At 41.9% G+C, this 22,572-nt stretch overlaps 1 protein-coding gene across 4 annotated transcripts in view; it reads left to right on the top strand.

Moving 5' to 3' along the window:
• Positions 1 to 22,572, top strand: part of TTLL11 (tubulin tyrosine ligase like 11) — a 263,833-nt gene that overhangs the window by 49,997 nt on the left and 191,264 nt on the right. For all 4 annotated transcript variants that reach the window (XM_029202082.1, XM_029202080.1, XM_029202084.1 and 1 more), the window contains exon 3: positions 6,161 to 6,294. In XM_029202082.1, the coding sequence (XP_029057915.1) occupies positions 6,161 to 6,294 (134 nt within the window). The remainder of the gene's footprint in view (positions 1 to 6,160; positions 6,295 to 22,572) is intronic.

Below are 22,572 nucleotides of genomic sequence, written 5' to 3'. Positions count from 1 at the left end.
GCAGTCCTTCCAGGCACACCGAGGCCCTCCATAACTGCTGTCTCACCTACTGATGGCAAATCGGAGGCAGCCCTAGTTTTATGCCCATTGGAGGGAAAGGAGAAAGCAGGACCTTAAAGCAATAAAATGAACCGTTTCCCCTACAGAGTTAGTCTAACATTAATAAAAGCTGCATGTTGCACTAAAATAATAAACAAACAAAATAAAATAGACCGTTTCAATTTCTATTTAATATGCAGGAGACGGAAAACAGAAGTACTAAAATTCTGGGACAGTATCACAGAAATGGGGTTCGCAGCTTCCATTTTCTTTAAGTATCCTGTTTGCAGGTACCATTTTAAAATCGACATACACCAGTCTCCATACTGGGAACAGGAGCTGCGAACTGCCTCTGCCTTTAACCTGAAGGCATTGTCTAGTGATACTATTGTCTAGTGAGACTGCAAGGGGGCCTCGGTGCCACCTAGGTGTCCCAGCCAACACTCTGAGATGCCCCTTCACTCCACTCCCAGCCTCCACCCTATCATATACCTTTCCGTTTTACTATTAATCTCTACCACCCTCTTCTACCATGATTACTATTCATTATTTTGAATGGCTAAGTGAAGAGGCTGGTTAAGTTAAGTGGGCATGTGTAGGGAGAAGGGGACATTTGGTTAATCTGGGTATGATCCCAGCCAAAGGGGTCCCACTTATTTTCAGAAGTTTTAACATAACGGGCACAAACCATATAGGATACAATAATATATAATTTTTAAAAAGCACACCACCATGAATCCCATCCCTCATTTAACAAAACCACGAGGTGAATATTTCTAGAATTTCTCCCAAACCTTAACCATGTTTATGTATCACTTTTACGTAGTTGCAGCCAGAGTGTAGTTGTTTTCTCTAGTTGTTTCATTTATGCTTATTTTTAAGAGGAGGATCAACTTATTCTTTTTTTTTGGAATTCCATGCCACGTCTTTAAGAAAATACCTCTCACAAAACCCAATAGCCATACGTTATACATTGGCAAGTTATGCCATGTCCACTAGCGGGTTTTTCAACTAAGCAAACAGACCACCATGGGCCACTTGGCTCAGCTTTACTTACAAGGATACAGGACAGGAAACACAGCTTGCCAGTCAGTCAGTGTCAGACATTTCTTCTCAGTGGCGTCATGGCAAGGGTTCCAGAGCTAGTCTTTGGCTCCATAAGTGAAAGCTCAGGTGCAAAGAGAGAAGATCCACATTGGTGGATGTGGGTCTACCTTGACTTAGAAACCCTGTAGGAGCCAATAGCTCACATAGCTCCTCCACAGCACAGCTTCCAGGGTCCCCACCAGGGTCATGCTAAGTTACAAGATTCACTACACTCAGGAAAGCCCGGAGCTGTGGCTCCCTACCAGGTATTTATGCAAGATGACAATAAGGGATCATTTTAACCATATGCTTTGTTGTCTAGTCACACAGCTAACTTTCTCCCTTTATTGGTTTCCTGGGGAACAGAGCTAGAAAATTAACCCAAGGTCAGATTGGTTCTTAGAGGAGAAAGTGTTTTGTCAGAGAATAAGGAGGACTCTTGCAGCCAGGGTCCTTGCACAGTTTAATGGGATAGCTATTATTTTCTCTGTCTTGCTGCTCATAAAAGATGACGTTTGATGCCACTAAAAGAACTTATTGGGATATTGGGAGAACATAATTTGGAAGAGAACAACTCTTTGAATATGGACAGAGTTCCCAAGACATGAATTATCAAATGAGGCTTCACTGACATGTTCCCTATTTGCTCACGCCTCATCTGGTGGCCGAGAGTAGGAAGGAAGGAGTCGCTATAGCTCTACATTTGGGACTCAAATAGAAATACAGAAAAAAATACACTCAAAGGGCTAGTTTCTTTAAAGGTGATATAAGAATATTCATTCTAAAGAAGCACATTTGCCCCATCTCATGTTCCATGTGCCAGTGATAGGTACGTACAATTTTCCACTTTACTAACAGCAATTAATTAGCTCCAATGACAAAGCAGGCCTGTAGGCAGTGGGCCAGGGCCGCTACACTCTGCCCTGTGAAAGACAACAATCCTTAGTGATGGGGTGATTCCAGAATGGTCTGTCCTTTGGCTCCAGTTGGTGTCCATGCTTATCTTCTGTCTGTGATGTATCCCATTATTCTGAAGATGCATTTTGTATGCATTGTGTATTACTTAGAGCAAGTTCTAGTGGACGTGCCAGGCAAGGATAAACACTTCACATGCTGAATAAACTGAAAACTTTTGGATACGCATATGGAAGTAATTTATTTTGTTCGTGTCAGCACGTTAGATTTTAGCCACTTTTCTATGGGCAATTTCCTTCAAGATATGTTATTATATCTTAACTGATGAATTAAGACTTTCACTAAAAATAATCTGATTTAGATATGTCTTTGCCTTAAGAAAGCCTAGAACCATCAATTCTCAGCTTTGCAAGCAAGAGTTTTTTTGCTGAGTTTCCGGGCCTGAGATGTATGGCAACACGTGGCGGGTGGTGCCTGAGAGCCCACCCTGAGGAGGGGACTTTGTCAGAGGAGGAGGGGGCTCCAGGGAGGAATCTCTGGGGACAGCCATCTGCCAAGCACTGGTCTGGGCTAGGGATACAACCACAAGGAGAAAAGCACGTAAAGAGATAAGTCAAATACAAAATAAGCGCCATGCCAGAGGGATGCTGTGCGAATTTGGAACAAGGGCACGTGACCTAACCCAGATTTGCTTGGTGGGGCAGGCAGGGCAAGGGATCCTGGAAAAGAGGATTGAATGTGAACTGAGCCTCCAGGGATGGATGGGCCTGTCCCCCTTGCAAATCAAGGGAGCAGATGGGGTGCAAAGGCATGGAAAGCTTTGCACGTTGCTCGTTCAGCAAAGGGCATGTGGCCCATGCTAGTTAGAAAGGGTCAAGTTTGATAGGGCGGTGGAGAGGTGAAAGGCGGGGCCCAAACTTCACCGGGAGCCACTGAGAAATTTCTAAGCTAGAGAGTGACGTGGCCCAGCCTGCAGTTTGGAAAGATCTGCCAGAGGGAATGCATTGGAGGCAGGGGTGCAGGTGGGGGGTTTGGGGTGGAAAGGCTGAGAGAGGAAACAGCTAAGAGGCCACTGCAGTATCCAGGATCTGAAAGTATCAATGTTTGCTTGTTGTTTGGTGGTTTTAATGTGTTTTTGCCAAGAATTATTGTTATAAATGATACTTGGATTGAATAGCACTCCCAGCATAGCTCAGATTGTGTGTTTGATTTGTTTTGTTTTGTCTTAAATTGGGCTAAGTAGGCCTGCGTGGGCAAGCCTGAGGATCAGACTCCTGTGTAACACCAATGGGCCGAGACCACCCGAGGCCTTGGGACTCCAGTGAGGCAGACAGAAGAACCCAGGCCCAGAAGCAGTGACAGGAGGCAAGCTCTTGGGTGAGAAGCTGCAGCCTGAGTTAGGGGCTTTCCCCAACCGACAGGGGAACGGCCACAATAGGGACATCTAGGAACAGACCTTCTTGAGAAGTGCAGGTAGACAGTCAGCCTCAAAAGAACCTGTTAGTGTAGCAGGAGCCCAGCCAGTGGGCTCAAGTCACACGAGGACTCCAGCCCTTGCAGGGGAGGCTTAGGGGGAACAGAGGAGGAACATTGGAGACTGCAGGGCAAAAGCATCGCTGAGGCAGCCACTCAGGCACCGGGAGCTAAGGACCGGTGACCAAACTTTGGGGACAGACAACAGAGCCTCAGAGAAGTAATTAAAATCCTCCTTATCTAACTGGACTACAAAGAAAGGGTCCAAGCTCCCCAAAGGGGAGCTAATGGTTGGACCTAGAGCTTCTACCTCAGGTCAGAATGGGTCCCAGAGCCTCGGGCAGGGGCCACAGGGAGGGGTCACAGGGAGGGGCCACAGGGAGGGGTCACAGGGAGGGGCCACAGGGAGGGGCCACAGGGAGAGGTCACGTGCTGCAGCTGCTTGGAGAAGGCAGACAGAGTCTGGAGCCAGCACGGCCTGACAGTGACCTCCCTCTTTACAGATTTACTCTGGAAGCATATGCTCTGGAGCAGCTACTCTTGTCCGCATCTTACTGAGAGAGACAGAGCCCACATCTCTCTCTGAGCCCCTGCCAGAGGCAGGGATGCTTGCAGCTACCACATGGGGGCTCGTGAGGGCTCAGAGATGCTTTCCCCTGCAGCTTAAAGATGGCGGAGGAACAAAGGTGTCAGTGAAAGTGGATTGAGGGAGGTTGACACTGCTGCCTTCCAGAGACAGGCATTGAGGCAGGGTTCGGGGTGAGCCGTCTACGGCCTGGGGGAAAAGTAGCCAGTGGCTTGAAGGGATGCTTCTTAAGTTGGCTGGTTTTTGTAGAGAACTATCTGGAGACAGACGCAGATGTAAACTCAGAAACAGATCTGTTAGCCGGCATGGGGGCTGGTGACCCGCATGGCAAAAGGAGCCATTGCAGATTTAAAATGAAAACTCCATTTGCTGGACATTGGTTTTCACAGAGCTTCTCTGTAGCATTCGAACCACACTCCTGTACTCAAAGCACTCCTATGTGTGTTATGTGAGTCCTTCTGACCTGCCGAGGGATTTCTGAAAGCAAACCTTCTCCTGTCACATTGCCATTAAAACTCGGACAATACCACAGCACTGTTTGGCCAGGGGGCATCACGTATTTGCTGTAAGGCGCTGTGTTGCACTCAGTTAAGCAGGTTTTTAGTTTAATACTATAACTAAAATGTGAGATACAACTAAAGCATTTCCAAAGAAGTTGGAATTTCGTGTACTTTGCGTTCAGCTCCAGTGTTTGTAACTCAAAAATTCTAATCTCATGGGGGAATAAAAGGAAATAGCTCTAATTTTCTGGACTCATACTGATTTCTTGGGAAGTTCAGAAAAGTGTCCTCAGTGAGTTTCCTCTAATATCAGAGAAGCCGTGTTAGAGCACAGTTTATTACTGCCTTTAAAGCTCCTTTATTTCTTATTTAATCCTTCTCTATCTCCTTCTAAACAAGAACTAACAACCTAGGCACTGACATCTTGAAGTTGCCATCTTTTAGATTTTTATTGCTCTTTTTAATATGCTGAGGGAAGCAAGAAGTAGATTATTAAAGCCTTCATTCTCAATGTTCACCCTTTGCTTCCTGAACGTAGTTTAGAGAAACCTCATGCATTCTGACTTTGCCCATTTGCAGTGCAGTAACTTGGACCTGCCAAGCTGACTTGGAACTTTGTACTTTCTATTAAAAATGACTTTGCTAGCAAATTTCTAGTTATTGATGGAACTGTGTAGCCCCTTTCAGGGTGAAGGCCATTTTTAGTCTCCATTTTTTTGAGCAGTGATATTTGCCTTAAGAAATAAGCATGCTCAAATTTTAAATAATTTTTACCTATTTGCCTAAAATTTGCTAAGATATATACTCCGTTTCTTTTCTTGTCAGCATTTCTAAAGATGTGACAAGGAAAAAAACTACCATTCTTTTAAAATGTTTCATAAGTGAGACATTTCCATCCCCTCTGGGCAAATTAATGAGATATGATCAATGTCAGTTTCAGTACTCATAACTGAAGAACTCCTACAGATTCCATTTTTTCCCCTTAAACTATAAATTACACTGTGCTAACCTCTCCACTTCGTGTCCTTATTTCAAGGAGACAGATGTTCTGCTGAAAGGTGTGTATTTTTCTGTTTTATACCTTTAATACTCATGAAAGATTAAAACAAAGCAATGTAATTAAGCTTCTCATAATGTAACCAGAGTCCACTAGTTAATATTCTCCAGGGTACAAGATGGAAGGAGTCCCAGAGGTATGCATGGTGGCCCAGAATTAGAGCGGATATTAAGTTTTAAGTGCAAGATACAAATTCTTCTCTTTATTTGTTATCTAGGGGGCTGACAAAGAGTGGAATAATAAACTAGGTGGAAACTCATTCTTTTAAATCGATGCTTCATTTTTATGAGAAAAAAATATCCATCTATTCCCTCAAGTTTTTCATTAATTTGCTAGGTCTTTCCAAACCATGAATCACTGCTGTGGGGAACCACTCAGACCTTTTTTTAAAATCCTGTCTGAAAAAGTGAATATGTCGGGTGGGTGGTTTTAAAAGTCCCCAATTATGGCTGTTTTATCGCTAGTGGCCCACTGTTGTTAAAACCTCACAACTCTTCTCCCCAGGCATGACGGAGATGGTGCGTAAAATTACTCTGAGCCGAGCAGTAAGAATCATGCAGAATCTCTTTCCTGAGGAGTACAACTTCTACCCTCGCTCATGGATTCTGCCTGACGAGTTCCAGCTCTTTGTGGCTCAGGTAGGTGGCACTCCGTCCCCATGACCCTGGAATTCTATGATGGTTGCAACTTGGTCCTGGGTCCTTTGTGCTGGGAGCTGGGGCAAGGGGTCCCCAGGAAGCTGAGACTGGTGTAGGGGGTGCCTTAACAGGACACAGCAGGTGTTGCCGCGATCAAGGAAGCTTGCAGAGTTGAACGGGTAGGATGACAGGCAGGTAAACTGAAGAAGTGGGTCCTGACACCAGGAGACAGGCCTGAGGATGGTGTCAGGAGCTAGATCATGGGGTCAGGGCGTCTGCAGAGCCAGGGAGTCAGACCTGGAGCAGAGTGTTGAGTCCACACGTGGACTGGGGCTGTTTGGGTGAATCCCAGAAGTGTGGTCTCCCTGCCATCTCGTGGCATGAAACGTGGGAGGTTGGGCTCTCATTCAAGACCACTGAGTAGGTCTGACAAACTGAGGGGGAAACCTTCTAAGTGTCCTGCTTTAAATTTGTTCCAGAATCAATTTTCAAATGACTCATTCCATATCCAAACAGTAAACAAAAACAGCTTGAAGTGGTAATTTTGAAAAGGAAGCTCTCTATGGAATGGTGGTCATATGGGACTGTATACATTTCTTAAAATTCTTCGAATTTTCGACTCGAAATGGGTGCATTTTGTTGTATGCAAATTATGTGCACAGTTAATTAAAAAAAACGATCGGCTGGTCCCTATATCAATCTCCCACTTCTGTGGTTTTGCTCACGCCACTGTCGCTACCTGGAATAACTTTCTGTCCCATTTCTACAACTCTTTATTTAAGTATTCTGCAAGACTGAGCTTAAATGAGATAGATACCAACTGTGTCTTCAAAATCAGATAAGTGAGAAGAGCACTGCTATCATCCCCAGAAGTTCCTCTGTGCCTTTTTGCCATCATGCCTCACAACCCCCAGCCCAGGCAACTGCTGATCTGCATTCTCATTATAGATTAGTTCTGCCTGTTCAAGAAATTCATATAAATGGAATCATACAGTATGTACTCTCTTGAGTCTTTTTTTTTTTTTTTGAGAATTATGTTTCTGAGCTCCATCCATGTTTGTTGTGTCAGTAGTTTGTATTTTTATTGCTGGATAGTGTTCCATTATGAATATACCCCAACTTATTTATCCATTCACCAATGGATGGGCAGCTGGGTTATTTCCAGTTTGAGGATATTATAAATAAAGCTGCCATGAATATTCATATGCAGGTTATACACCCTTCATCTAGCTTCTCCTAATATTAACATCTTGTATAATTACTGAAACTGGGAAATTAACATTGATATAGTCTTACTAAATAATCTACGCACCTTGTTTGCATTTTTCCTGTTGTCCTACTAATGACCTTTTTCTGGTACAGCATCCACCCCATATTCCCTCATTGCCTTTAGTTTTTATTTCTCCTTATTTGGTCTCCTCTGAGCTGTAACAGTTCCTCAGTCTGCCTTTGTCTTTCATGACCTTGATTCTTTTGAAGAGTACTGACCCGTTATTTCCTTAAGAGTGTCACTCAACTTGGTTCTGTCTGATTTTTCTCATGATTAAATTCAGATTACACATTTTTGGTAGAATACCACAAAAGGTGATGCTGTGACCTTCTCAGTGCAGCATATCAGGAGAGATACATGATGTCAAGATGTCTTAATTCTGGTGATGTTAATATTGATCCCTTAGTTAAGGTAGTATCTGCTAGATTTCTCGACTATAAAGTTACTACTTTTCCCTTTGTAATCATTAAGTATCTTATGGGGAGATATTTCGAGACTATGCAGATAGCTTATTTGTCTCATAATTTTTTTTTTAAAACAGCTTTAACTAAGGTACAGTTAAACTGCAAATATTTAAACTTTGCAGCTTGCTATGTTTTGATATATATATAAAAACCCATAAAACCATCATCACAATGAAGATAATGGACATATCCATCACCTGCAATGTTTCCTCACATTCATTTATAATCCTTTTGTCCCTCTCCTCCCTGCCCTCTACCTTCCACTGCCAGGCAACCGTGGATGTGTTTTCAGTCAAGATTAGTTTGCACTTTCTAGAATTTTATATAAACGGAATCATACAGCAGATACTTTTCTGCGTGTGTTGGGGGTGGGAGGGGTCTGGCTTCTTTCACTCAACATGTTTTGAGATTCATCCTTATTGTTTCTTAAATAATTCATTCCTTCTTATTACTAAGGAGTGTTCCATTAAATGTATTTACCACAGTTTGCTTATACCGTCAATTGCTGCTGGACATTTGGATTGACTCCAGCGTTTAGCTGTTACAAATAAAGATAATATGAACGTTCATGTATAAGTCTTTGTGTGAACATATGTTTTCATTTCTCTTGAGTAAATGCATAGGAATAGAATGTCTGGATCATATAGTAGGTGTCCATTTAATTTTAAAGAAAGTACCAATCGTTTTCCAAAGTGGGTTGTGCCATTTTGTATTCCCATCAGCAACTATGACCATTTTAGTTCTTCCACATCCTTGCCGACTCTTGGTAACAGTCAGGCTTTTAAATTTTAGCCATTCTGACAGGTGTGTGGTGGTTTCTCATTGGTTTTAATTTGTATTTTCCTAATTATTAATGATGTTGGGCTTCCCTGGTGGCGCAGTGGTTGAGAATCCGCCTGCCACTGCAGGGGACTCGGGTTCGAGCCCTGGGCCGGGAAGATCCCACATGCCGCGGAGCAACTAAGCCTGTGCACCACAACTACTGAAGCCTGCGTGGCACAGCTACTGAAGCCAGCATGCCTAGAGCCCGTGCTCCGCAACAAGAGAAGCCGCCACAATGAGAAGCCCGCGCACTGCAACGAAGAGTAACCCCTGCTCGCTGCAACTAGAGAAAGCCCACACACAGTAACGGAGACCCAGTGCAGCCAAAAATAAATAAATAAATTTATTTTTAAAAAATGGTGTTGAGCATCTGTTTACGTGCTTATTTGCCATCCAAATATATTCTTTGATGAAATGTCTATTCACATCTTTCACCCATTTAAAAAATTGAGTTATTTTTATTGTTGAGTTTTGAGAGTTCTTTATATATTTTGAACACTAGTATTCATCAGATATACCAACTGCAAATATTTTCTCCCAGTTTGTGCCTTGTCTTTTCATCCTTTCAACAGTATCTTTTGAAGAGCAAGTTCTAAATTCTGATGGATCAGTTAATTGATTTGTTCTTATATGGATCATGCTTTTGGTGTCATATATCAGGAATCTTTACCTAACCCAAGTTCACAAAGATGTTCTCTTATGTTTTCATCTCCAAGTTTATAGTTTTAAGTCTAGGTCTGTGATTTGTTTTGAGTTAGTTTTTTAATATAATGTGAGGTATGGATTCAGTTTTTCTTGTTTCTTTGTTTTACGTGAGATATCAGATAGCTTCAGAAATGTTTGATGACAATACTAACCTTTCCCCCCATTGCGTTTGCACTTATGTTGAAAACAGTTGCTCAAACATGTGTTGGGTGTATTTCTGAATTCTCTATTCTGTTGGTATATTTGTCAGTCTTTATGCCAATACCTCACTGTCTTTGTTATTACAGCTTTATAAGGAGTCTTGAAATCATGTAGTGAAAGTCCTCCAACTTTGTACTCCTTTTTCAAAGTTGTCTTGGCCATTATAGTCTTTTGATCTGCCTTGTGAATTTATTTATTTACTTTTATGTTTTTTGAATTTTATTTTATTTATTTTTTTATACAGCAGGTTCTTATTAGTCATCCATTTTATACACATCAGTGTATACATGTCAATCCCAATCGCCCAATTCATCACACCACCACCCCCGCGCCCCCACCGCTTTCCCCCCTTGGTGTCCATACATTTGTTCTCGACATCTGTGTCTCAACTTCTGCCCTGCAAACCGGTTCATCTGTACCATTTTTCTAGGTTCCACATATATGCATTAATGTACAATATTTGTTTTTCTCTTTCTGACTAACTTCAGTCTGTATGACAGTCTCCAGATCCATCCATGTCTCCACAAATGACCCAATTTCGTTCCTTTTTATGGCTGAGTAATATTCCATTGTATATATGTACCACATCTTCTTTATCCATTCATCTGTTGATGGGCATTTAGGTTGCTTCCACGACCTGGCTATTGTAAATAGTGCTGCAATGAACGTTGGGGTGCATGTGTCTTTTTGAATTATGGTTTTCTCTGGGTATATGCCCAGTAGTGGGATTGCTGGATCTTATGCTAATTCTATTTTTAGTTTTCTAGGAAACCTCCATACTGTTCTCTATAGTGGCTGTATCAATTTACATTCCCACCAACAGTGCAGGAGGGTTCCCTTTTCTCCACACCCTCTCCAGCATTTATTGTTTGTAGATTTTCTGATGATGCCCATTCTAACTGGTGTGAGGTGATACCTCATTGTAGTTTTGATTTGCATTTCTCTAATAATTAGTGATGTTGAGCAGCTTTTCATGTGCTTCTTGGCCATCTGTATGTCTTCTTTGGAGAAATGTCTATTTAGGTCTTCTGCCCATTTTTGCATTGGGTTGTTTGTTTTTTTAATATTGAGCTGTATGAGCTGTTTATATATTTTGGAGATTAATCCTTTGTCTGTTGATTCGTTTGCAAATATTTTCTCCCATTCTGAGGGTTGTCTTTTTGTCTTCTTTATGGTTTCCTTTGCTGTGCAAAAGCTTTTAAGTTTCATTAGGTCTCATTTGTTTATTTTTCTTTTTATTTCCATTACTCTAGGAGGTGGGTCAAAAAAGATCTTGCTGTGATTTATGTCAAAGAGTGTTCTTCCTGTGTTTTCCTCTAAGAGTTTTATAGTGTCCGGTCTTACATTTAGGTCTCTAATCCATTTTGAGTTTATTTTTGTGTATGGTGTTAGGGAGTGTTCTAATTTCATTCTTTTACATGTAGCTGTTCAGTTTTCCCAGCACCACTTATTGAAGAGGCTGTCTTTTCTCCATTGTATATCCTTGCCTCCTTTGTCATAAATTAGTTGACCATAGGTACGTGGGTTTATCTCTGGGCTTTCTGTCTTGTTACATTGATCTATGTTTCTGTTTTTGTGCCAGTACCATATTGTCTTGATTACTGTAGCTTTGTAGTATAGTCTGAAGTCAGGGAGTCTGATTCCTCCAGCTCCGTTTTTTTTTCCCTCAAGACTGCTTTGTCTATTCAGGGTCTTTTGTGTCTCCATACAAATTTTAAGATTTTTGTTCTAGTTCTGTAAAAAATGCCATTGGTAACTTGATAGGGATTACACTGAATCTGTAGATTGCTTTGGGTAGTATAGTCATTTTCACAATATTGATTCTTCCAATCCAAGAACGTGGTATATCTCTCCATCTGTTGGTATCATCTTTGATTTCTTTCATCAGTGTCTTATAGTTTTCTTCATACAGGTCTTTGGTCTCCCTAGGTAGGTTTATTCCTAGGTATTTTATTCTTCTTGTTACAGTGGTAAATGTGAGTGTTTCCTTAATTTCTCTTTCAGATTTTTCATCATTAGTGTATAGGAATGCAAGAGATTTCTGTGCATTAATTTTGTATCCTGCAACTTCACCAGATTCATTGATTAGCTCTAGCAGTTTTCTGGTGGCATCTTTAGGATTCTCTGTGTATAGTATCATGTCACCTGCAAACAGTGACAGTTTTACTTCTTTTCCAATTTGTATTCCTTTTATTTCTTTTTCTTCTCTGAGTGCTGTGGCTAAAACTTCCAAAGCTATGTTGAATAATAGTGGTGAGAGTGGACATCCTTGCCTTGTTCCTGATCTTAGAGGAAATGCTTTCAGTTTTCCACCATTGAGAATGATGTTTGCTGTGGGTTTGTCATATATGGCCTTTATTATGTTAGGTAGGTTCCCTCTATGCCCACTTTCTGGAGAGTTTTTATCATAAACGGGTGTTGAATTTTGTCAAAAGCTTTTTCTGCATCTATTGAGATGGTCATATGGGTTTTATTCTTCAGTTTGTTAATATGGTGTATCATATTGATTGATTTGCGTATATTGAAGAATTCCATCCCTGGGATAAATCCCACTTGATCATGGTGTATGATCCTTTTAATGTGCTGTTTGATTCTGTTTGCTAGTATTTTGTTGAGAATTTTTGCATCTATATTCATCAGTGATATTGGTCTGTAATTTTCTTTTTTTGTAGTTTCTTTGTCTGGTTTTGGTATCAGGGTGATGGTGGCCTCATAGAATGAGTTTGGGAGTGTTCCTTCCTCCGCAATTTTTTTTAAGAGTTTGAGAAGGATGGGTGTTAGCTCTTCTCTAAATGTTTGATAGAATTCACCTGTGAAGCCATCTGGTCCTGGACTTTTGTTTGTTGGAAGATTTTTAATCACAGCTTCAATTTCATTACTTGTGATTGGTCTGTTCATATTTTCTATTTCTTCCTGGATCAGTCTTGGAAGGTTATACCTTTCTAAGAATTTGTCCATTTCTTCCAGGTTGTCCATTTTATTGACATACAGTTGCTTGCAGTAATCTCTTAGGATGCTTTGTATTTCTGTGGTGTCTGTTGTAACTTTTCCTTTTTCATTTCTAATTTTATTGATTTGCGTCCTCTCCCTCTTTTTCTTGATGAGTGTGGCTAGTGGTTTATCAATTTTGTTTATCTTCTCAAAGAACCAGCTTTTAGTTTTATTGATCTTTCCTATTGTTTTCTTTGTTTCTATTTCATTTATTTCTGCTCTGATCTTTATGATTTCTTTCTTTCTGCTAACTTTGGGTTCTGTTTGTTCTTCTTTCTCTAGTTCCTTTAGGTGTAAGGTTAGGCTGTTTATTTGAGATTTTTCTTGTTTCTTGAGGTAGGCTTGTATAGCTATAAACTTCCCTCTTAGAACTGCTTTTGCTGCATCCCATAGGTTTTGGATTGTCGTGTCTTCATTGTCATTTGTCTCCAGGTGTTTTTTGATTTCCTCTTTGATTTCTTCAGTGATCTCTTGGTTATTTAGTAATGTATTGTTTAGCTTCCATGTGTTTGTGTTTTTTACGTTTTTTTCCCTGTAATTCATTTCTAATCTCAAAGCATTGTGGTTAGAAAAGATGCTTGATATGATTTCAATTTTCTTAAATTTACTGAGGCTTGATTTGTGACCCAAGATGTGATCTATCCTGGAGAATGTTCCGTGCATACTTGGGAAGAAAATGTAATCTGCTGTTTCTGGATGGAATGTCCTATAAATATCAATTAAATCTATCTGGTCTATTGTGTCATTTAAAGCTTCTGTTTCCTTATTTATTTTCATTTTGGATGATCTGTCCATTGGTGTAAGTGAGGTGTTAAAGTCCCCCACTATTATTGTGTTACTGTCGATTTCCTCTTTTATAGCTGTTAGCAGTTGCCTTATGTATTGAGATGCTCCTATGTTGGGTGCATATATATTTATAATTGTTATATCTTATTCTTGGATTGATCCCTTGATCATTATGTAGTGTCCTTCCTTCTCTCTTGTAACATCTTTTACTTTAAAGTCTATTTTATCTGATATGAGTATTGCTACTCCAGCTTTCTTTTGATTTCTATTTGCATGGAATATCTTTTTCCATCCCCTCACTTTCAGTCTGTATGTGTCCCTAGGTCTGAATTGGGTCTCTTGTAGACAGCATATAGATGGGTCTTGTTTTTGTATCCATTCAGCAAGCCCGTGTCTTTTGGTTGGAGCATTTAATCCCTTCACATTTAAGGTAATTATTGATATGTATGTTCCTATGATATTTTCTTAATTGTTTTGGGTTTGTTTTTGTAGGTCCTTTTCTTGTCTTGTGTTTCCCACTTAGAGAAGTTCCTTTAGCATTTGTTGTAGAGCTGGTTTGGTGGTGCTGAATTCTCTTAGCTTTTGCTGGTCTGTAAAGCTTTTGATTTCTCCATCGAATCTGAATGAGGTCCTTGCTGGGTAGAGTAATCTTGGTTGTAGATTACTCTACAACCAATCTTGTAGATTACCAACCAATCTTGGTTGGTTCTTCCCGTTCATCACTTTAAGTATATCATGCCACTCCCTTCTGGGTTGTAGAGTTTCTCCTGAGAAATCAGCTGTTAACCTTATGGGAGTTTCCTTGTATGTTATTTGTCGTTTTTCTGTTGCTGCTTTCAGTAATTTTTCTTTGTCTTTGATTTTTTCTAATTTGATTACTATGTGTCTCGGTGTGTTTCTCCTTGGGTTTTTCCTGTATGGGACTTGCTACGCTTCCTGGACTCCAGTGGCTATTTCCTTTCCCATGTTAGGGAAGTTTTTGACTATAATCTCTTCAGATATATTCTTGGGTCCTTTCTCTCTCTCTCGTCTCCTTCTGGGACCCCTATAATGCTAATGTTGTTGAGTTTAATGTTGTCCCAGAGGTCTCTTAGGTTGTCTTCATTTCTTTTCATTCTTGTTTCCCTATTGTGTTCCGCAGCAGTGAATTCCACCATTCTGTCTTCCAGGTCACTTATCCGTTCTTCTGCCTCAGTTATTCTGCTCTTGATTCCTTCTAGTGTATTTTTCATTTTAGTTATTGTATTGTTCATCTCTGTTTGTTTGTTCTTTAATTCTTCTAGGTCTTTGTTAAACATTTCTTGCATCTTCTCCATCTTTGCCTCCATTATTTTTCTGAGGTCCTGGATCGTCTTCACTATCATTATTCTGAATGTTTTTTCTGGAAGCTTTCCTATTTCCACTTCATTTAGTTGTTTTTCTGGGGTTTTATCTTGGTCCTTCATCTGGTACGTAGCCCTCTGTCTTTTCATCTTGTCTATCTTTCTGTGAATGTGGTTTTTGTTCCACAGGCTGCAGGATTGTAGTTCTTTTTGCTTCTGCTGTCTGCCCTCTGGTGGATGAAGCTATGTAGCTATGAGGCTAACTTGTGCAAGTTTCCTGATGGGAGGGACTTGTGCTCTGGTGGGCAGAGCTCAGTAACACTTTAATCCACTTGACTGCCGATGGGTGGGGCTCGGTTCCCTCCCTGTTGGTTGTTTGGCCTGAGGGGACCCAACAATGAACCCTACCAGGGCTTTATGGTGGGGCTAATGGCTGACTCTGGGAGGGCTCACGCCAAGGAGTACTTCCCAGAACTTCTGCTGCCAGTGTCCTTGTCCTCATGGTGAGGCAGAGCCACCCCCCGCCTCTGCAGGAGACCCTCCAACACTAGCAGTTAGGTCTGGTTCAGTCTCCTATGGGGTCACTGCTCCTTCCCCTGGGTCCCGATGCGCACACTGTTTGTGTGTGCCCTCCAAGAGTGGAGTCTCTGTTTCCCCCAGTCCTGTCGAAGTCCTGCATTCAAATCCCACTAACCTTCAAAGTCTGATTCTCTTGGAATTCCTCCTCCCATTGTTGGACCCCCAGGTTGGGAAGCCTGACTTGGGGCTCAGAACCTTCACTCCAGTGGGTGGACTTCTGTGGTTTAAGTATTCTCCAGTTTGTGAGTCACCCACCCAGCAGTTATGGAATTTGATTTTATTGTGATTGCGCCCCTCCTACCACCTCACTGTGGTTTCTCCTTTGTCTTTGGATGTGGGGTATCTTTTTTGGTGAGTTCCAGTGTCTTCCTGTTGATGACTGTTCAGCAGTTAGTTGTGATTCTGTTGTTCTCGCAAGAGGAAGTGAGAGCACGTCCTTCTACTCCGTCATCTTGAACCAATCTCCTCACTCTATTGTATTTTAAAGAGATTTAAATAACAAGAAGAAAAAAATCATATATGTACTCATGTGGCTACCATTTCCAGTGGTTTTTATTACTTTGTGTAGATTCACATTTCTGTTTTGTGTAATTTTTCTTTAGCCTAAAGAGTTTCCTTTAGCTTGTGTTAAGGGTCTTTTGGTGATGAATTCTTTCAATGTTTGTATTTATTAAAGTTTATTTTGCCTTTGGTTTTGAAAGATATTTTATCTAGGTATACAATTCTAGGTTGATATATTTTTTTTCTTTCAAATCTTTTAGTCTGTTACTCCTCTGTCTTCTTGCTTGTATTGTTTCTGACAGCAAATCTGTTGTAACCCTTATCTTTGATCTTCTGTATATAACATGTCCTTTCTCTCCGGCTGCTTTTAATATTTTCTCTTTATTACTGTTTTTGAATAATTAGATTGTGATGTGTTTTGGCGTAATTTTGTCTATGTTTTTCATGTCTGGGGGTCATTGAGCTTTTAGATTTGTGGGTTTATAATTTTCATAAAATTTGAAAAATATTTGTCCATTATTTCTTCAGGTATTTTTCTGTCCATCCCACCTCCTCTCATTTGGGGGACACCAGTGACACATATATTAGGTCACTTGAAAGTGTCCCACAGTTCACTGATGCTCTGTTCATTTTTTTTTAATTTTGTTTCATTTTAAAGTTTCTATTGTTTTTGTCTTCATGTTCACTATATTTTTCTTCTTTAATGTCTAATCTGCTGTCTAATCCCATTTAGTCTACTTTTCATCTCACACATTGTAGTTTTTATTTCTAGAAGCTAGATCTGGGTCTTTTAAAATACCTTCCATAGTTTTACTTAGCTTTTTTAATGTATGAAATGCATTATAACAACTGTTTTAATGTCATTGTCTGCTAATTCTAATTTTGTGTCCATTCGGGGTTGGTTTGGATTGATTGGTTTTTCTCTTCATTATGGCTCATGTTTCCTTGCCTCTTTTCATGCCTGGTCATTTTTAGCTGGATGCCAGACTTGGTGAATCTTACTTTATTTGGGTGTTCGGTATTTTTGCGTTCCTATATATATCCTTGAACTTTGCTGTGGGATCCAGTTAAGTTACATGGAAATAGGTCTGGGGTCTTGTTTTCAAAGTTTGCTAGGCAGGACTGGAGTAGTGCTCCATCTAAGGCTAGTTATTCATCACTCCTGAGTCAAGGATTGTATATGTACTCTTCCTAATGCTCTGTGCATAATGGTGTTTACCCGTCTCTTGGTGAGAACAGACACTATTCCAGGTTCTGTGTGGCTCCAGGCACTGTTACCTGCAGTCCTTTTGGGTGGCTCTTTCCTTGGCATCAGGTGGTTTCCTCACGAACATGCACTGATCTGTACTCAGCTAAATATGCAAGGGAGACTCTCTGTGGATCTCCAGAGTTCTCTTTTTGTGCAAAAGTCTCTCCAGGACTCTTCCCTGAGAACTCTGGCTATCTTAGTCTCCCTTGACTCATAGTTTCATTTCCTCAACAGATTGTCCACTGGGCTCCACCGGAGTTCTGCCTCTCTGTGCTACAGCCTGGACTCTCCCACAAGACAGTAAACTGAGACAATCATAGAGCTCACATCATTTGATTCCCATCTCTCGGGAATCACTGCTCTTTGTTGCTCGATGTCCAGTGCCTTGAAAACCATTGTTTAATATACAGTAAGTCCCCTACATACAAACAAGTTCCATTCCAAGAGCACATTCGTAAGTCCAATTTGTTCGTTAAGTCCAACAAAGTTAGCCTAGGTACCCAACTAACACAATAGGCTATATAGTACTGTACTGTAATAGGTTTATAATACTTTTCACACAAATAATACATAAAAAACACAAAAAAACCCATTTTTAATCTTAAAGTATAGTATCCTGAAAAGTACAGTAGTACCGTACAACAGCTGGCATACAGGCAAGTGAGTGAACAGGCAAGAAGAGTTACTGACTGGAGGAGGGAGAGGAGGTGGGAGATGGTAGAGCTGAAGGATCGTCAGCAATAGGAGATGGAGGGCAAGCTGCATTTTCATTCATGCCTGACGTTGATGGCGCAGGTTCTGGCTCCTTGCTGGATTCAAATCTATCTACCCTCTTGAAAAAACGATCCAGTCATGTCTGGGTAGTAGCTCTTTTTTTCTCGTCATAGATGACACGGTGGCACTGGATTGCATTCTGAACGGCTGCTGCAACCTTTGGGTACTGTTCTACGTTGGGGTCCTGTGCCTCAAAAACTAACAGTGCCTCCTCACATAAAGAAAACCCCCTTGCCATTTCCTGTGTCGTGAATCTCTTCAGTTCTTCAGTTACTTCTCCTTCCTCTTGTCTCTCTTCGTCCTTTCTCTGGGCCTCCAATTCCGTCAGGTCTTCATTAGTAAGCTCCTCGTGTTGCACAGCAAGGAGTTCAGTGAAGTCGTCCTCTTGCAGATCTGGCTCCAGCTTCTTGCTGAGGGTCACCAAGTTGCTAAAAATCTCTTCGGACTCCTCATCCCGGGCAGCTGCCATATCTGCACTCGCTGCCTCTCCACTTACGTTTACGTTGTGAGGGTTGACTCTAGCCCTGAACCAATGAAACCAGCCATGGAAGGCATTAAAAGATGCGCCCTCTGATTCTTTGCCGTGTTTCTTCTTCAGGTCTTCATAGAGGCTTTTAGCTTTCTCTTGCATCAGCATTAAGCTGGGTGGGACTCGGCGCTGCTGCTGGTCCTGCGTCTGCACACTGAGAAGTGTCTCCATCTCCTCCATCAGTTTTCCTTTTGCTTCTTTGATATTATTGTTGACGTCATCAGCACAGCAGACTTCACATGTTCCATGATCTTGTCCTTGTTCTTTAGATTCATGCTGATGGTTGAACGATTCATGTTGTAAGAGCAAGCGACGTCTGCCATCTTTTTGCCTTGCTCCACCCTCTCAATTATTTTCACTTTTGTTTCCATCGTTATCGCTTGGCGCTTCTTAGCAGTACCAGCTACGTCACCGCTGCTTTTACCCTTGCTTTCGGACATCCTGGGCTTGAAATAAAGATACTGCACGACTGTACTCTAGGCAGGACTGTACAGTAAAGTACACAAAACCACGGCCACTTGCAGAGGATGCACGCACGTGACAGTGTACGCCAGACACGTGCACTAACTTATGTGATTGGACATGTGAATGCATGTTCTCATCTTAGAAAGTTCGCAGCTTGAAGGTTTGTACGTAGGGGACTTACTGTATTTTGTCCATTTTTTTGGTTGTTTCGCTTGGGAGAAGCTGAAGGTTCTTAGAACTGGAGAGTTCTCTAATATAAAGGAGGATTTCTCTGTTTCTAAAAGAGCACTAATTTGGAATCCGCTGATTCAGGGTCTGGCATAGGCAGAATAAGACTATGAGACCCCACCTTAGCTGTTTGCTGGAAACCCCCGGCCCTGTCACTTATTCCTCCCTTATGTCACTGCTGCATAGCATCCCATTGTATGAATGCACCATAACTTTTAAAAGCATTCCCCTATTGATGAACATTTAGGTACTTCTCATATTTTTTTGGTTCAACAAATAATGCCGTAGGGAACACCCTCGTACAGGTATCTTTATACACCTGTGCCAGCATTTCCTTCAGATAGAAATCTCAAAATAGAATTGCTGTATTAAAGGATATGTGCATTTACATTTGTGACATGTAAAGCCAGACACGAGGCTTCAATAACAGCACACTTAATTGTGAGGTTAAACAATGTCTTCCCAGTGCCTTGGAAGTGAGCGCTCAGAGGTGTGTGTTTTGGGGGGTGGTGCTCTGGGATTCCTGCCAACAACAGGAAAAGGTGTGAGTAGCTGTAAAACATTCTAAAACCTGACAATATGTGGGTATTTTATTTCTTCCATCAATTAGGATTAAATTTACTTTTTTCAAGAAAGGGGGAGATCCACATCCCTACCCCCCATCCATTTGCAAAACTGGTACCCAAATACAATCAGCGGGTGGCACTAGGCAGAAGCAAGCAGGATTCTCAGTGGAAATTTTTGTGAAGTCTAGAGGAGGATGTTGGCTTTCTTTCCAATTTTCGCAGATGGCCAATAAAAAAAAATTCCTTAGAGTTTATTTTGCATATGGTCTTCCATCTGGGTATTTGAGAAAAGTACAGTTTTGTTATCACAACAGTATTTATTATGGTGAAGGAGTTTGCATTTTGTAGCAGAAGAATTTTTCAGCAAATCAAGCCCAAAACTTGGTCCATAATGGTTTGCAGTTTCTTGGAGGGAACCAGAAAGCATGGGGTCCTTCCATTTTCCTCTCCGGCTTCATCCTCAGTTAGCTTTTATTGATTCAGCTCCTCAAGGCTGAATTAAATGCATTATTTGCAAAAAAAACCCAGAGAACAATGTTCTCCACTGGGTTTAGGAACTCGGAAAATGTGCAGTTCTAAGTGGGTCAGAGTCAAGGCAGAAAGAAAGCCTGCAACGTGGAGTTTATATTCCTTGTCCTGATTCCACGCTTGTCAAAGAACCTTCTGGTGAGTAGATTATTTGAATCACTTTCCTTCATATACACAAGATGCTGATATGGCTGGCTTCGGACCACCTGATGGTTTATCCAGAGTATGAGGTTTGGACCTCTGCACGCGCCTTGTAGAGCCCCTCCGACCTCTGCGGCCTCAGCTCGTACCATTTCCGACCTCTTCCTCTGGTCTCCTTCCATAGTCAACTTCTGTAGGCACTCAGCAGCACCCCAGCCTCTGCCACCTCTGCATTTTGTACACGCCTCTCCCTTTGCCTGGGGCACTTGCTCCCACTTGCAAGGCTGCCTCCTTTCACCTGACCTACTTTGCCAACGCTTCAGAATGCTGCTTATCTTTTACTTTCTCTATAAAGCCTCCTCTGCCCCCCATGCCTGAGGGGGTACCTTGTTTTCCTCTCTTTATGGTACTTTCACCTGTCACACTGCTGAGTGACTACACGTCTAATTCTCTTTCTTTCCTGCTCTAAGTACCACGAGGGCAGCGAGTGACTGCGTTCATCTTGTTTACCTTCGTATTGCTGGTGCCTATCACAGGGCCCGTGCATAGTTGGAACTCGAGTATATTTGCCCAGTTGAATTGCAGGTTAGTACGCGGATGCTATGGTTTAAAAACGTCGTCTCTTGTGAGTTGAGTCATCAAAGGTCAGCTTCTCTGCGGCCAAGGGTATCAGCAGGACCCAGCCTGTCACTTTACAGGAGTGCGGGCCAGAGTTGAGCCGCGAGGAGCTCACCGAAGCGATGCCAGCCAGGGACAGCTCCGGGTGGTCGGCCGCCAGCCTTTCCCTGTGATGCCCCAAACCCCACCCCCACCGCCACCCAGAGCTCTCAGGCTTCCTCAGCAAGCTCGGGAGCCCACGCAGAAGCCAGGACGCCTCCTGCCGGTGCAGCACGGCATCCTGGGAGGCTGAAGCACTGGCCCAGGGTTGTGAATAACTAGTAAAAGACGGAAGCGAGGGGACTCCAGCTGTCAGAAGAAGGCAGATGATTCAGGGCCGCTGGCAAAGACTCTGTAGGAGCCATGGTCTCACCTCCCCATATGCTTCAAGTTTTACTTCCTTTGTTGCCCAAAATAGAACTTCACCTCCTGCTTAGATATGTCATGCTGTTCTCGGGCCCCTCTCTTAACAGCTCAGTTTGTTTGTTGGAAAACTGATATCATCTGAAACTCAAGATGCTGGTCCTCTCTGGACAAGCATCCTTAGGTCCTGTTCATCAGGAAGTCCTTTTAAATAGCCCAAGGGACAACTGGCATCTGTGCAGTGCTTTGCAGTTTACCAAGTGCTTCTGATAGACATGACCTTTTTCTGCTTCTCACTCAATTTGGGGAGGTATCATTACCTCCAATTTACAGATGAGACGATAGAGATCCCGAATTGAAGGTACTTGCCCATGATTATGACGTGACTCTACAACTGCTAGCACACTTAGATCTCTGACTTGGTTTCGTTCAAACATTTTCTGAGACCTGCTAAGTGTGCTGGGATACAAAGCAAGTTAGATGTATCCTTGCCCTCATGGAGTTTCTGGTATAGAAGGGTGATCACTCACTGATTCATTCATTCATTCATTCAGACATTTATTGGGTCAAGACCCCATTTTCTTCCCACTGCATCGTGTTCTTATTCATCACCTTACAGATGAGAGAGCTGAGATTCAGGGGGTTAAGTAACTTGCCCAGAGTTACATGGCTTATAGGTCCATGTAGCCAGGACTAAGACCCATGTCTTCTGACTCTGCCATAACTTCCTTTAATGCCAGCAAACATTTACTGAGTCTCTTTTATGTGTCCAGCATTGGTGGACTGGAGAGTCGAAGACGAAAGATGGGGTCTCTGCTTAAAAGGGAGGGCCCTGCTTAGCAAAGGAGATAGATGGTATAAGCTGATACAGGCTGTGATGGAATTAAGCACAAGTGCTATGGGAATCAGAGTAATATGTGATGGTTCGGAAGGCGGGTGACGGAAAACATCAGGAAAAGCTCCTATGCAATCAATTAACGTGGAATGAAACTGGGCCAGAGTCAGGACACCTGGGTTCAAGTCCTGGCTCCCCCTGTTTATTTTTCTTCCCCCCTCCAGCTTTATTGAGATGTAATTGACATATAACATTGGGTCAGTTTAAGGTATACAACACGATGATTTGATCCATGTACGTAT

The sequence above is a fragment of the Monodon monoceros genome, unplaced genomic scaffold, assembly GCF_005190385.1.
Source record: "Monodon monoceros isolate NGI ecotype Baffin Bay Population unplaced genomic scaffold, NGI_Narwhal_1 Super_Scaffold_5, whole genome shotgun sequence".
Taxonomy (NCBI): domain Eukaryota; kingdom Metazoa; phylum Chordata; class Mammalia; order Artiodactyla; family Monodontidae; genus Monodon; species Monodon monoceros.
Note: the sequence above shows the minus strand (reverse complement) of the source record. Positions and strands in the feature narration are given on the sequence as shown.